General features: G+C 33.1%; 1 protein-coding gene across 2 annotated transcripts; it reads left to right on the top strand.

Moving 5' to 3' along the window:
- Window positions 1-8,378: 8,378 nt before the first annotated feature.
- LOC126696920 (transcription factor MYC1) lies at window positions 8,379-13,558 on the top strand. 2 transcript variants are annotated; one of them, XM_050393678.1, is made up of 8 exons: window positions 8,379-8,833; window positions 9,563-9,823; window positions 9,969-10,065; window positions 10,214-10,228; window positions 10,861-10,917; window positions 11,033-11,941; window positions 12,260-12,700; window positions 13,107-13,558. In XM_050393678.1, exons 1-8 carry the CDS (start codon window positions 8,709-8,711, stop codon window positions 13,176-13,178), a joined length of 1,977 nt encoding a protein of 658 aa, XP_050249635.1. In that variant the 5' UTR covers window positions 8,379-8,708; the 3' UTR covers window positions 13,179-13,558. The 2 variants fall into 2 exon arrangements, with proteins under 2 accessions (XP_050249635.1, XP_050249636.1); XM_050393679.1 differs by lacking the exon at window positions 8,379-8,833 and adding an exon at window positions 8,996-9,266.
- Window positions 13,559-14,891: the final 1,333 nt, after the last annotated feature.

The following is a 14,891-nucleotide window of genomic DNA, read 5'->3' as shown; positions in this document are numbered from 1 at the left end:
AGTACATTATATATATATATATATTTCATTAATACTATATATATAGTATAATATATATATTTATAAATTTTGGGTCACAAAATTTGAAGGACGAGCATATTCCTCATAGACCAATCACTCACCTCTTACATGGCCCGTGATAGGCTTTGAGAGACTTTCCTCTCCAATGTTTTGTTCTTTAAACAATAAGAACAGATCAAAACTAGAAACAAAAGCTTAGAGTGAAGACGAAAATAAGGAGTCCAAAAACAGTGGCCCCATAATGAAATATAGTCACAAAAGCAAAGAATCCTAATTAATAAACTTCTTGGATTGATTGATTTGATACATATTTGATATCTTGTCTTCCTCCCACAAGCCAAGGAATAATATATATATATATATATATATATATATATATATATATGTTGCATAAACAATTAAGCAACAAACGTGCACCTCATGGTAATTAAGGTGCTGTATTACCATTTGTTTTCATTTGACTTTCAATGCAATAAATCCAATGTTCAACAAATTAGTGGTCTTTCACTAGGCACTATTAGCATTCCTAGTTTTTGTGTACTTGCATTTTGGACTCATTGCCTTGTTTAACCAAAAAAAACGAGAGCTTTGTGTATTGTTTACTGCCTTTTTTACGACTCTTTTTTAGTAACATGTCCAACTTTCCCAAAGTTCAACTTGGGTTTCTTACTATAATATAAGAAGAGAGCTCAATCAAGATTCAAGGCAGTGTATGGCCATAAATTCTTCATGTGAAGAATGAAGCAAAATTCAGTCATTTTCGGTCTCTTCCTATAAGATCTGTTTTGAGTATTACGGAGCTAGTATTAACAATTGGAGGGGTTCAAACAAGGTGTAAAAAGACAAACGGAGTGGGTGTATATCATGTATATATGTACAAATGGGCAATTATTCATTGATGGCACACAAATACACACATCTTCTTCAGCTGGCCCCCCCTTCAATAATGAACTCCACCTCCTTGCTAATAAACACTCACACTGCTTGAGAGAGAAATCCATGCTGCTCTCTCGTTAAAAGTCTGCATCTACACAACTCTTGTCTCTCACTTTTCATGACCTGGCCAGTGACCAACCTACCCCAATATCTTGAACTTAGAATTGTGTGACATAATAATTTAATAAAAATCATTTTCAGTTCACCCACACCATCCCATCTTTCCAAAAAAAAAACTAAAATTGTGAGTAAAGGCCTAATCTTATCACCTATATACTAGTCGTGTTCCAAGAATTTTGTTCAGGATGTTTTTTAGGAAGTATAAATTATACAATCTTATTTTTTTTTAGCCCTTAGGTAATTAAGTTTGATTCAATATTATTAATTGCATTCCGTTCCAGCCGTAACGGCTAGAAAATACTGTGCCAGTAAACAAACCGAAACAGTAACCCACCCTATTCCACTTAGGAAAAAATTTCGAGTCATTCCGGCCTATTTCGGGTGTTTCGGTAAATACCGGCCGAAATTCAAGATTTGGCCGGCATGAAGTTTGTGCTTAAAAAAAAAAGAAAAATGTTCTTAAAACTAAAACAAATTTGCATTCTGTAAACCAAAAAACCTCAAAAGGAAAAAAAAAAAATGAAAAGAAATGAAATGAACTAAGGTACCTGTACAGCTAAAAAAAAATTGTATTGAGAAATTTGAGACTCAAAACTTGAGAAAAGGCATTGCCGCACTTGTACTGGTAGAAGATACAGAAGTTACGAATAAGGAGGAAGGTAAAACGTAGATGTAAAAGTGTAGATGAAGTTTTGATAAAATTTAAAAGTATGAAGTGTAAAAATCAAGAAGACAAAAGATGTGTGTGGTTAAGAATAAACAAGAAAAAGTAATTAAAAATAAGAAGTAAGTAATATATGTCTAGTGAGGAAAAGTAATATTGTAATAAAAAATAATAAAATGTTGAAAATTATGTTGTATTGGGCAGTGTGCTTAGTTGAAGGAATCAAGCTACTATCCAACCTGTAGTAGTTTTATTATAATTTTTTTTTTTTTGAGTTTTTCCTTTTTGCTTGAAAGACTTCAATATATTGTTAAGTTGCTTAAATTATGGACCAAAATTTACTTTTATTGGCATAAAAAAATTTCAAGGTGGTCCCAAAATTTTTTTTTAAAGGTAAATAAATATAAAATTTTAAATTGTTATATATATATATATATATTTTTTTTTTTTTTCAGGTCAGAGTGGTCTTGGGACCACACTGGCCATAAGGTGGTGCCGCCACTGCTATATTCCATATCTAAAGTTATTCAAAGGTGGCTGTGTTGGCAATTTCAAGTAAGGAAGGAAATAAGCAAAGTGGTTGCAGAAAAATTGAAAGGGACAGTACCTCATACAAATACAATTTGGAGTTCGGGCCATTCATTTTGTAACTCATATAACAATGTGTAGAGACAATAAAAAGTACAAATTTGATGTAGGAGTGAATATATGTGTCTATTTTTGTTGTTTGCTAATTTTTTTTAATAAATATTTTGTATAATTTTCAGATTTTTTTGGGTTTTATTTCTTTATTTTCAATTGTTTTTAGAGTTTTCTTCATCAAAATTTTGTTCTTATATGGTGGTATGTTAATTAGGGTATATTCCGGAATATTCTTACTTGAAAAATGAGTATTTTTTGGAGGCTACAAAAATCCTACAATCTGCAAAATAAAAATTATAATTCTTATTTTAGTAAAATTGAGAATTTCTTGATCGTTCTAGAGGATTCCAGAGTTTTTTTTTTTTTTTTTTTTGGGTGATTTCAAGAAATCTCTATAGATTTAAGGACTTGTTTCTAATTAGAGCAAGAGCCAACCCTTTTATATGATTTGTTATGATTAATTGGTATTGATTTAGTTAGTGTCTATTTGGCTAGCTTATTTTTTGCCAACTTATTTTAGTATACGTTTGGATAGAAATGATTTCTCCTGCGTTTGCGTTTTTTTTATTTTTTTTATTTTATTTTATTTTATTTTATTTTTTATTTTTAACGCCTCTTGCACCATGAACAGTGCATTTAGGCTTATGAATAGTAATCTGCTCGTGAACAGTAACTTTTTTATTATTTTTTTTTATTGTTTTTAGTTTTCAACAAGATAAACGGTATCCAAACAAACACTTACTATTCAGCTTATTTTTGCTACTATTCATGGGTCTTACTGTACTTTTTGGTACTATTTATGAGTCCTACTATACTATTTCAACTAAGATTTACCTTTATCTACCGTACTTTCAGCAAAAAAATTTCAATTTCAACAAAATAAGCAGATCCTAAACAAACCTTTAGTATCATGATGTGAGGAAAGATGAAAATTAGGTAACTGGTCTATTAACAATGATCATGGTGTGTAGGCTGTAGGGATAGCAATTGAAGCTAACAGTTAGAGGATAACCCATGGACTACATGAGACTTGTAAATTGTGATATGCTTATCAACTAGGTTTGATTAAATTAAGGGTCTGTTTGAGATCCATTTATTTTGCTGAAACTGAAAAATTTTTGCTGAAAATATTGTAAATAAAGATAAAAGTTAGCTGAAATAGAACAGTGGGACCCATGAATAGTACCAAAAAGTGTATTGTAGTCCATAAATAGTAGCAAAAATAAGCTGAATAGTAAAATAAGTTGGCTTTTTAAGCTAGAGCAAAAAATAAGCTATCCAAACGGACACTAACTGTGCGTTTGTCTTTAGCTTAAAAAGCCAGCTTATTTTACTATTCAAATTATTTTTACTACTATTTATGGGTCCTGCTGCACTTTTTGGTACTATTCATTGGTTCCACTGTACTATTTCAGTTAACTTTTACCTTTATCTACAGTACTTTTAGCAAAAAGTTTTCAGTTTCAGCAAAATAAGCGGATCCCAAACAGACTCTACTGTAGATGAAAGTAAAAGTTAGTTGAAATAGTACAGTGAGACTCCAAAAAATGCAATGAGACACATAAATAGTAGTAAAAATAAGCTGAATAGTAAAATAAGTTGCGAAAAATAATTTTTGCCAAATGCATATTAAATGACAATAAAAATCGATGCATAATAAAGGATAATTGTTGAGGAGATGTAGCTCACGTATAATTCCTTATTATTTGTAAGGATTATAAATTTTCTGAAGGAAATGCAAAACTGATGGTTGTTTTTACCAACCACAAAAAAAAAAAGAAAAAAAAAGATTCTCTTGATTTGTTACTTGGTTTAGAGAATTTCTTTGCATTGTCAATATTTTTGAGAAGAGAAAGTTTAAATGTTCTATGTGAAAATTTAGTTATTGTGCATTAGATTGGTGGTAATGAACAATATATCATACAATTCGACAAAAGTAAAGACAAATTGCATTTATGGGTGCAGGATTGATTTGTGGAAAGTTGCTTATGGATTGAAGAAGTAAAGACAAATTGCATTCATGGATGCAGGGTTGGTTTGTGGAAAGGCAAAGGCTCAGTAAATTATAAATTGCTTATGGATCGAAGCTTCTAGCTGTTGTGTTTCTAAATAGAAGGTAAGCTTTAGATTTGTTTTAGTTTAGACAATGGAATGAGCTGATTTAGTCACAATTTAGAAAATTCTTGGACTAAACCTGATTAGCTAAACCCTATGGGCCAAATTGGCACCTAGGGGACCTTCTAAATGTGACAAACCTCATCAAAATTCATTAAATGAAGCAGCATGCTTCTTTAGATCAAAGTGGGCTAAACAATGCCTTCAATCACATAGAAAAAACTAAGCAAGATGTTATTTGCATGAAAGTGGCTAGCATGTGATTCTTTTCATTGATCCTCAGATTTTGCAAGTGGCCCCATCTCATTTAGCAAAATCTATGCTTTAAGTTCATGAAATAAAAAACCCAAATAGGCCTAATCTTACCCTCCAACCCATACTCCTTAAAAATTCTCATTAAAATTGCATGGGTGGTTTGGACCACGCATAAAAGAATGAAAATTTTCTACCCAATATTTGGACTGGGCATAAAAGAACGAAAAATTTCTACCCAAATTTCTATTTATTTGGAGAGGAAGATTTTAATTTCTAGTTGAATATTTATGGATGAGTTTCTTTCAAATGAAGAAGTTGATATGGTATACTATATGGGGTCTATTCCTATCATTTTCTATTTTTTAAAATCTATATTTTGTGTAAATTTTGGATTTTTAAGGTTTTATTTATTTATTTATGGTAAAATACCATTTTGGTTCCTAAACTTTACCAACAGTTTTTTTCATCCTTAAACTTTAAGAACTTCATTTTTCACCCCTAAGCTATGGAAAAGTTCATATTTCATTCAATATTGAAAATATTTTATTTATGTCCTAAAACTTTAAATTTTTGTTTTCATCCCTAAATTATTGAAGAGATATATATATATTTTTTTTTGATAAGAAATACTTTCATTTCATTAAGAAGCATAAAATAACATAGCATCCAGAGAAACAGCAGATGCGAGGAAAGGTGGACATTCTTCCATCCATGTTACAAAAGAATCAATATTTTTAGCAAAAGTTGCCAAAATATGAGCTGGCTTATTTCCTTGGTGTCCTACATGTGAGGCTTGGAATGTTCGGAACTCACGTAATCTGGAGCAAAGTCCTGAGACTACAGTAGAGATAGAAACTGGGGCATCTGTGGGGCTCTCCATAGCATAACAAACTGTAGCGGAATCAGTTTCAAAAATCACATCTATGACTCCTATGTACCATGCAAAAACAGTAATGACCAATCCAAAGTAGTCTTGTATGATCACATCGATTCCAGTCACGCTACGATGGGAAAAAACTGCAACGTGGGAGGCGCTTGCTGAGGGTAGCAATGACCGATCCAAAGTGGTCCTGTATGATCACATCGATTCCAGTCACACCGAGGTGGGAAAAAACTGCAGCGTCCATGTTGACCTTGTACCATGGGAATGTAGGTGGGACCCAACGACCATCCATGGCTTCCTTGAGCTAGGTGGGCTGAGTGTGAGCCAACTGGTATTCGTGCAGAAATGATTGAGCTTGCAACGTGATTTCAAGCAGAGATTGGCAAGCTTTCCCCAGGCTTTTTTTTGTCCCTATTCTTGTCTTAAACTATTGAAAAAACTCTTTACAAAGTTTAAGGATAAAGAAGAACTTTTTAAAATTTAGATAAAAAAAACAAACTGTTGGTAAAAATTTTTAGGGACCAAAATAGTATTTTATCATTTTCTTTTTCAAAGTTTACTCGGTCAAAATAGAGTGATGATCAGTCAAAAAAAAATAATAATAATAATAATGTTAATTAGGATACATTTTGAGAGTAGACTTACTTGGAAAATTAAGTTTCATATATCCTATTCCTATAAATAAGCCCACAATTTGTAAAACGAAATAAATCTTGTATTTTTAATTAAATTGTGAATTTTCTTATTTTGTAGTGTAGTGAATTCTAGAGTTTTTCCTTATTGAATTCAACCAACCCATCATGAATTTATGGTTTTGCAAAACAAAATTATAAAATGACACCATGTAATTTTATCCTTTCATGTTTTCCATCTTGTGTCAAATTTATAAAATATGATGAATTGTGTACTCACTAAAATATATGAAATACAACTCCAACAAAAAAGACAAGAACAGAAGCCAAGAATTAATCCAAGATGTAAATCACAGGTTGCAGAGGCAAAAACAAATTGACCACTATTGTTTTGTTTTGCAGTTGGCAGAGGATGAGTATTTGCCTATTTGGAGATTCTCTCTCTTATTGAAGGTAACTTTTACAAGTTCTCTTACCATTTAAGCTGGGTTAAAACTTGAAAGACAGGCCAGTCAGTCCACTAGGCACTGGCTAGGAAAATGGGCTCTGAAATACTGTTAAATTTGCTTAGTTCTTTTTGAATTCAAGCTAGTGGCTATATTATTATTATTCAGGAAAAAAAAAAAGTAGGAAATATTTTTTATTGCACAATTATATGAGCAAAATGATTGTTTGATTAAGAGAAGCTGAGGATGAAGCTGGCAAGCTCACGTGAGCTATAATTAAAAAGGCATAAACTCTTTACTTTTGACTTTTCTTATTAATGTTTTGTTGAATAAAATGTTTGATTGATTCCATTTCTCATACACTTAAAACATGTGTGTTTCCAGAGCAGAGAAGGGATAAAAACAGCCAAATATTTTTCTTTTCTGATTTTAACCTGTAAAATTTGTAGGGGAATCATGTAGGTTTCTGTACCAAATATTTTGCAGTTTTGAGTATAGATTTAGCTTTAAGAGGGCCCAGACAAGAAAAGTTATTAGAATAAAGCTGCTTCCCGTCCTGTTGCGGTGGCCCACCACCCTATACTGTAACTATATGTATGTTTTTTGGCTCCTACTTTGTCTCTGCTTTTCTTGTTTTATATATATATATATATATATATATATATATATATATATATTTATACTCTTATTTTGAATATAACTTTCTTAAGAAAGATGGTTTCTTTGTGAGCTGCATAAATTATTTTTAGAGTTTTAAGTATTCTTTATTTAAGGGCAAGATTTTTGTACACTATTCTAATATACAGGATAAGATACAAAGATTAACGCGGAATTATTATTGTACACGGGTGATGTTTGTACTGTATTTAAGTCATTGGAGTAATAAACTTAAGCCAAATTTTTTATTTAATTCTCTCTTTCAATCAATTATTTAATAATAAAAATACTTAAAATTTGATCTTTTAATATGAGGGAATTTTGTTTTTCTTAGATATAGTTTTTATAAATAGTTAATTTTCAAAAATCTTGAAGAAAAAGAAGTGCTGTAGTGTACCTAATGAATACTTGTTGCAAAAAAAAAAAAAAAAAAAAAAAAAAAAAACAGAAGAAAAAAAGAATAGGACTAAAATACTTGTTAGTACTTATTAGAAAACATCATCATTATCTTGTTCCATGCTCTTTTAAGTACACCTGGTCTGCCTATATAGGAAAAAACAGCACACCTAGTTTTAAGTTGATACATGATGTGTGTTAGGGTGAGGTTTATGATCACTCCGGATCACAATAATTATGTCTCAATGCAATATTTCATAACAAATAATGCCCTTATAGTCACGCCCAAAAAAATGAGTTACAATGACCGCCTCTACCCCTTTTCGTCCATAAAAAAAAAAGTTGATACAGAATGCAATGCACATAGCGTTTCATTATGTTGAGAAATTAACTGAAAAAAAGGTTTAAAAAAATTCAAGTATTTAGAAACATTAATGCTCAAACTTCAAAAATTGCACTCATCGATGGAATCAAAGCAGAGGGAATGTGAATGAATAAATGCTCAAACTTCAAAAATTACATTCATTATATTAAAAAAAAGAAAAGAAAAAAAAAGGTTCTCCAATTAGGTTTTTAATATTTTAATTGGGTCATGGTTTTTCACCCTCAAATCTCTAAGGCCACAGTCTAGTCCCTACTACTCCCTAGTAATGAACCAAGCCAATATAAAGTTCAACTCTCCCTACCCTTCTTGGTTTCTGTCCCAAACCATAAAGGCAAAACTCCCCAACACCAAGTTGGTCTGAGATATTGTTGATCGTCTGGTAACCATGAATTCTTAACAGAAAGCCAGTGCAGTTTCCATATTTCACTCTACTGCAAGAAAATAACCACCAGCTGGGTCAGCTGGAAAAGTAGAAGCCACTACTTTTGTGGACTTTGAAAAGTTGATGACCTTATTCTGAATTGTGTAAGATCAATCTGAAGTTATTTGTTTGGAAATGGCTAATGGCTGTCAAACACATGAGGGGGTGCCAGAGAACCTTAGGAAACAGCTTGCTGTTGCTGTAAGGAGTATCCAGTGGAGCTATGCAATTTTCTGGTCACTGTCCACCTCACAACAAGGGTACCTGCTGCCTCTTTACTCTTTGGTGATTTAGATGTATCATGTCCTTTGCCATGATGTTTCATTTTCTTTCACTAATATTTCTTTGGTGCAATTGTGTTCTTGTTTCTTTACTTCCATATCAGGTTTAGTATAAAAAGAAGGAATCCAGTATAATGAACAACTTCTGTCTTTAGCTCCATGGAAAAAGTTTTTCCAAAGTGGGAACTTTAGTTCAACTCAAACTCAGAATAGTCCTTGTAAAAAATTACTATTTGTCTGCAACAAATCTTCCGCAGAGGAATTGATAAATGTAGTGAATGGGGCCTATTTTTTTTTTTTTTCCCACTTAAATTTCTTAAAACTGATGCTTGTATCTGTACTAAGTCATTGAATTCTAGCTTAGCCACTGTCTCGTTGGTGAAAATCAGTCATGGGTATGTAATTGAAACTGGTATGTAGAAAAGGATGTGAGATTGCAAGGCATCCACTTGAGCTTAAATACACTTGATAAGTTTCTTTCTCCTTTCAGAATAATAATTGATAAAAGGGAAAGTTGATAATGAAAGATGGAATTTGGAAATGACAATTTGAGTAAATGCTTGGCTACTGCAATCTATAACTCTGGCTACATTGTTTCACTTAAACTATAACTTAATGACATAAAAAAAAAGTCAAGTTACATGAGTTTTCCTGTCACACTTCTTATAGCTTACTTTGAGAAGATATGCTGTGATAAATATTTTTCAGGGTACTGAATTGGGGTGATGGGTACTATAATGGAGATATCAAGACTATGAAGACAGTCCAAACCACGGAACTTAAGGCTGATAAAATAGGCTTACAGAGGAGTGAGCAATTGAGAGAACTTTACCTGTCTCTCTTAGAAGATGAAACCGACCAACAACAACAAGCCAAGAGGCCTTCTGCAGCATTGTCACCAGAGGATCTCACTGATGCAGAGTGGTATTACTTGGTTTGCATGTCCTTTGTATTCAATCCAGGCCAAGGGTACTAATCTCTTCTGCAGATCTATTTTCATGCTTTGACTTACTAATATTTCCCAATATGTAATGGTTTTGGTTATTGGTTCTGTTAGTATGTATATGCTTCATACTTAAATATTTTGATCATTCTTCCTCCTATTTTTGCACAGTTTGCCTGGAAGAGCATTAGCAAGTGGTCAAACCATCTGGTTATCCAATGCTCAATATGCTGATAGTAAAATATTCTCTCGATCTTTGCTAGCTAAGGTTGGTTTTTTTGGCAGATATCTGTTTCATAATTGTGACAGTTTCAACTAATAATGTAGCCAAATTGTATCACAAGCAGCTAAACAAACTGACTCTTTCTATTTCTCTGTGAACTTTGCATTCCTACAACTACGATGACTGCTTTCAGAGTGCATCTATTCAGGTATGATAATCTCATTTTTTTAGATTCATTATATAAGTATATACATTTGCATTTACTATTTTGGCAAAAATACAGCCTTTTGGACTTTGACTTGTTATCTGTTTTAGTAATTAAGAAAACAAAGTAACAGGTTGTGGTTGTAGAGGGAATGTCTTCATTCAGCATCTCTAATGTTGCAAAGGAATCCAGAAATTTAAAAAATAAACACCTTCTTTTCTAGAGATGAAGGGAACTGTCATCCTGTGACCTTAAGACGCACTTTAGCTGTGTAATTCAAATTTCTATAAATGTTCATGCTTTATTTGTTCCCTCTGCCTGCACTTTTAACATCAGCCATTAGGTTTGGACAAAGTAATATATGCACATTTACATAAATATAGTGTACTTCAAGTTGAAAAGAAACGTGTGTACTTTCTATTGGAGTTCTCCCTTTCTGACTTGTTCTATATGCATTAAATTTAAACATCTTTAATGCAATATATAAAACTTAAATGGATAATCCAGTCCAGAAATGTTTGGGGTTACCACTTACCAAATTCCTTGTTCACCTGTAATAATTCTACCCTGGAAACAATGTATTCTTCTTTTGTTTGGGCATCATTTTCACCATTTATTTTTTTTCTATTTTGCAGACTGTAATGTGTTTTCCCTATCTGGGGGGTGTGATTGAGCTAGGTGTGACTGAACTGGTAATTTGTTTTGTGGAACTAGACTTCTGAATTTTGGTTTACTATATACAAATTAATTCAGCAGTACAACTTATCCACACATTAAGTATTCTACTCTTTTCTGTACTTTCTTAAGGTCTCAGAGGACCCTAGTCTCCTTCAACACATCAAAACCTCCTTATTAGAATTGTCAAAGCCTGTATGTTCTGATAAATCTTCTTCGGCTCCTCACAAAGGAGATGACGATAGAGATCCAATGTGTGCCAAGGTAAACCATGAGATAGTGGATACTTTGGGCTTGGAGAATCTATATTCCCCCTCAGAAGAAATCAAGTTTGATCAGGAAGGAATCAACGAATTAGGAGGAAATATCCGTGAAGAAATCAACATGGATTCTCCTGATGAATGTTCCAATGGTTGCGAGCACAATTACTGGACAGAAGACTCCTTCATGCTTGAAGGCATGAATGGTGGGGCTTCTCAAGTTCAGAGCTGGCATTTAATGGATGATGACTTCAGCAATGGTGTTCAAGATTCCATGCATTCCAGTGACTGTATCTCTGAAGCTTTTGTGAATCAAGAAAAGGCCATTTCTACTCCCAAGCAAGAAAATGTAAACCACAGTCATTTGCAAGAACTTCAAAACTCCAATCACACAAAACTAAGTTCCTTGGATCTTGGAGCAGATGATGTTTTGCACTACAAAAGAATTATTTCTGCTATTCTAGGAAGTTCGGCTCAGTTGATTGAAAACCGATGTTTTCACTATGGTGATTGCAAATCCAGTTTTCTGAGTTGGAAGAGAGAATCAATTGATGATGCTCATAGGCCACAGGTACATCAGAGAATGCTTAAGAAGGTTTTATTTACAGTCCCTTTGATGTATGGTGGTGACTTGATTAGGTCCCAGAAAGAAAATGGTGGAAAAGATTGGCTTTGTAAACTGGAAAGTGATGATATTTGCATAGGAAATGTTCTGTCAGATAATAGAAGAGAGAATGAAAAGTTTCTGGTTCTCAGATCAATGGTTCCTTCTATCAGTGAGGTAATTAAGCATACTTTCACTCTAATAAAATTCTCTTCATTTTTGTAGAAGTCTCAAGTGTTCACAGCTTTAAAGTGAGTGCTTAAACAAATATAATCTCAGATATTCAATCAGTTCTTGAAGTTTTCACAACAGTTTTAAATATAAGAAAAGACACGTGTTATTATTCTTAGGAAAGAAAGAAAGTTAGCATGCACTGATATTATCTATTTTAGTCACTTGTACCATCTATGCAGTATTTACTCAAATCATTTCCTGGATTTCAAATTGAGTTTCTTACTCCGTTTTATACTTATTCACTTCCTCATGTTTATGCAGATTGACAAAGCATCAATTCTCACTGACACAATTAAATACTTGAAAGAGCTAGAGGCAAGGGTAGAAGAGTTGGAATCCTGCATGGATTCAGTAGATTTTGAAGGAAGAGCCCGAAGGAACCAGGATATTATAGAGCATACATCAGATAATTATGATATCAAAAAGATTGATAATGGCAAGAAGCATTGGATTAACAAGAGGAAGGCTTGTGACATTGATGAGACTGACCCAGAGCTCAATAGAGTTGTTCCTGACGATGGCTTGCCATTAGATGTGAAAGTAAGTATAAAAGAACAGGAGGTTCTGATTGAGATGAGATGTCCTTATAGGGAGTATATTTTGCTCGACGTCATGGATGTGATAAATAATCTGCACTTGGATGCGCATTCAGTACAATCATCTGCTCTTGATGGCATTCTGGCATTGACCTTAAAATCAAAGGTTTGTCCTTCATGCTGTTTTAGGCAGACTCCAGTGACTTCCCCCCACCCCCTCTCTTTTGGTTCATTTTTATTCACCTCAATAACTTAGTACGATCAGGATGTCATTGGATTTAATTTCATGGAATGATGACTTCTGATGGTACTTTAGTTTCTAATGGCATACTCTATGATAAAAAATAAAGCGAAGGTGATAAGGTACTAGTTAACTTTGCCTTCAAGTACTAGTATCCATTTCATTTTGGCATGACTTCAAAATGATACCCACTATAGCTGCACTCTAAAAAGTTGTCCTATAAGGGAGATATCAGAACCATAGTGGCCATCAGGATTAATTTTCCTTTAAGTTGCTTCCAAGTCCACACTGTCAATGTTTATAAATGCTGATTCTTTTAACTTGGTTTCAGTTTCGAGGTGCAGCAATTGCATCGGTGGGAATGATCAAACAAGCACTCTGGAAAATTGCCTTCAAGTGTTGAGAAGAAATGTTGAAGCTGGCTATTATCACCTTGTATTGTAGAATTTCTCATATCAGTAGTATTAGTTTCTTGATTTGTTGTGTAAGGTGTAGTTTTATGCATAGTTGTAATTGGAGAAATTTAATCTACTTCCTAACATGCATTCCGGAGCAACTTCTCAACCTTAAGAGTAGCCAATAAGCTTGACCAATGGCTTGTCTAAATGATGGAGAACCAAAAACCTGGATGTACTTTATGTACCACAAGCTAATGTATGGACCTCTCTATAAAGGGCTCTCATTTGTATGATGTAGTTTGTTTGCTTTTATTATGGCATACAACTGATAGTTTCCAGTTACAACTCACAACTGCTAATAAAGTTGAAGTCCCTTTGTTCTTAACATTTACCACGGTTCATTCTACTGCAGAGTGAGGGAGAACAATAGAATGCTTGCAAAGCTTTTAAGCAACTGTGAGACTATAAAGTTTGTGCTCACAGGAACTCGTTTTGTGTGTGTGTGTGTGTGTGTGACTGATTGTCTTTTAAGGAATGTAACTAGCTACTAATTAAAAAAAGGAAAACATTTTTGATAATGATCTTGACACTGAAAATTTAGGAAAGTCACAAATTATTTTATCCGAAAACATTTTAGTGCTCTTCTTTTTTACTCTCATGCTTACATGGTTACTGAACTTTTGCTTGAAAGTTGGTATTAACCTATAAGCATTTATATTTCTTGAGTCCAACAAATGTAAATCCCAATTTGGGAATCCACTACTAGACGGCAAGCAGATGAATTCAAAACCTTGATTTGACTAATCCTATTATTAGAATTATTAAGTAATCTTGGTGGCTTAATCAAATATGTTAATGGAAAGAAGAGACTTGCTAGCTAGGGACCTGTTGTAGAATTAATGTTTGGCAGACCATCTCGATCAAAACAGCCAGGTTATCTGTGCTCACATTGCTGTAAATGAGGACATGATTAGACCATACTTTATTGTATATCATTGACTACATGGCTGATTGACTATTGAAATTGAATTATTTTTATGTCAAATGGGTCTGCAAAAAAGTGACAAGTTGTCAAATGCCAACTTCAAGCATTCACAAACAAACAACCTGTTGATTAATTCTTAAAGAAACATTAAAAGATTAAAACGTTGAGGAAGCAACACTAAATTTCATCCCTTAGACCCCACACTTGCATTCATTCTTGTTGCTTCGATATTCCAAGCTACATTATAATATAAGCATGTGACCTGCATGTCATGAATTCTTTAGGTTCTATGATGAGCCAAGTGTATACTGCATTTTGCACGTTATACACAAGTGGAATGTAATATTGGCAGCCTTCTTTTGCGGCTTCAACTGATCATTGTGTTATTCTTACTTCCTCTTCATTAATATGTATCTTAGTTAGAGAAGCAAAGACTTGAAAATTTCAATTGAATGGAGCTATTGTTTTCTTGCTGACCAAAAGACCAAGTTTACCGGATGATAAGAAGGCTAAGATTAAAAGTATTATTTTTTATCCTCTTCCTATTTGTAGTTGGCGACCATATAGGCAGAGGTATACATTAAATACATGTGTTAAGATTTTTTTTTTTTTTTTTTTTTTTTTTTTGGGACAAACAAGGATATTCAAACATTTTCAAATATCTAATTATTTCCTCGAGTGTGTGTAGCCCCCTTGTTCCACATACACTAGGTTATTATAGGGAGGAATCCCT

The sequence above is a fragment of the Quercus robur genome, chromosome 8, assembly GCF_932294415.1.
Source record: "Quercus robur chromosome 8, dhQueRobu3.1, whole genome shotgun sequence".
NCBI lineage: Eukaryota > Viridiplantae > Streptophyta > Magnoliopsida > Fagales > Fagaceae > Quercus > Quercus robur.
The sequence above is the reverse complement of the archived record's forward strand: the minus strand, read 5'-3'. Positions and strand labels throughout refer to the sequence as shown.

Excerpts from the sequence above, each read along its gene's own strand:
- LOC126696920 (XM_050393678.1), top strand. The coding sequence starts at position 8,709 with ATGGCTAATGGCTGTCAAACACATGAGGGGGTGCCAGAGAACCTTAGG. Across the intron at positions 11,942-12,259 it reads TGGTTCCTTCTATCAGTGAG|ATTGACAAAGCATCAATTCT; the intron begins GTAATTAAGCAT and ends ATGTTTATGCAG. Across the intron at positions 12,701-13,106 it reads CATTGACCTTAAAATCAAAG|TTTCGAGGTGCAGCAATTGC; the intron begins GTTTGTCCTTCA and ends ACTTGGTTTCAG.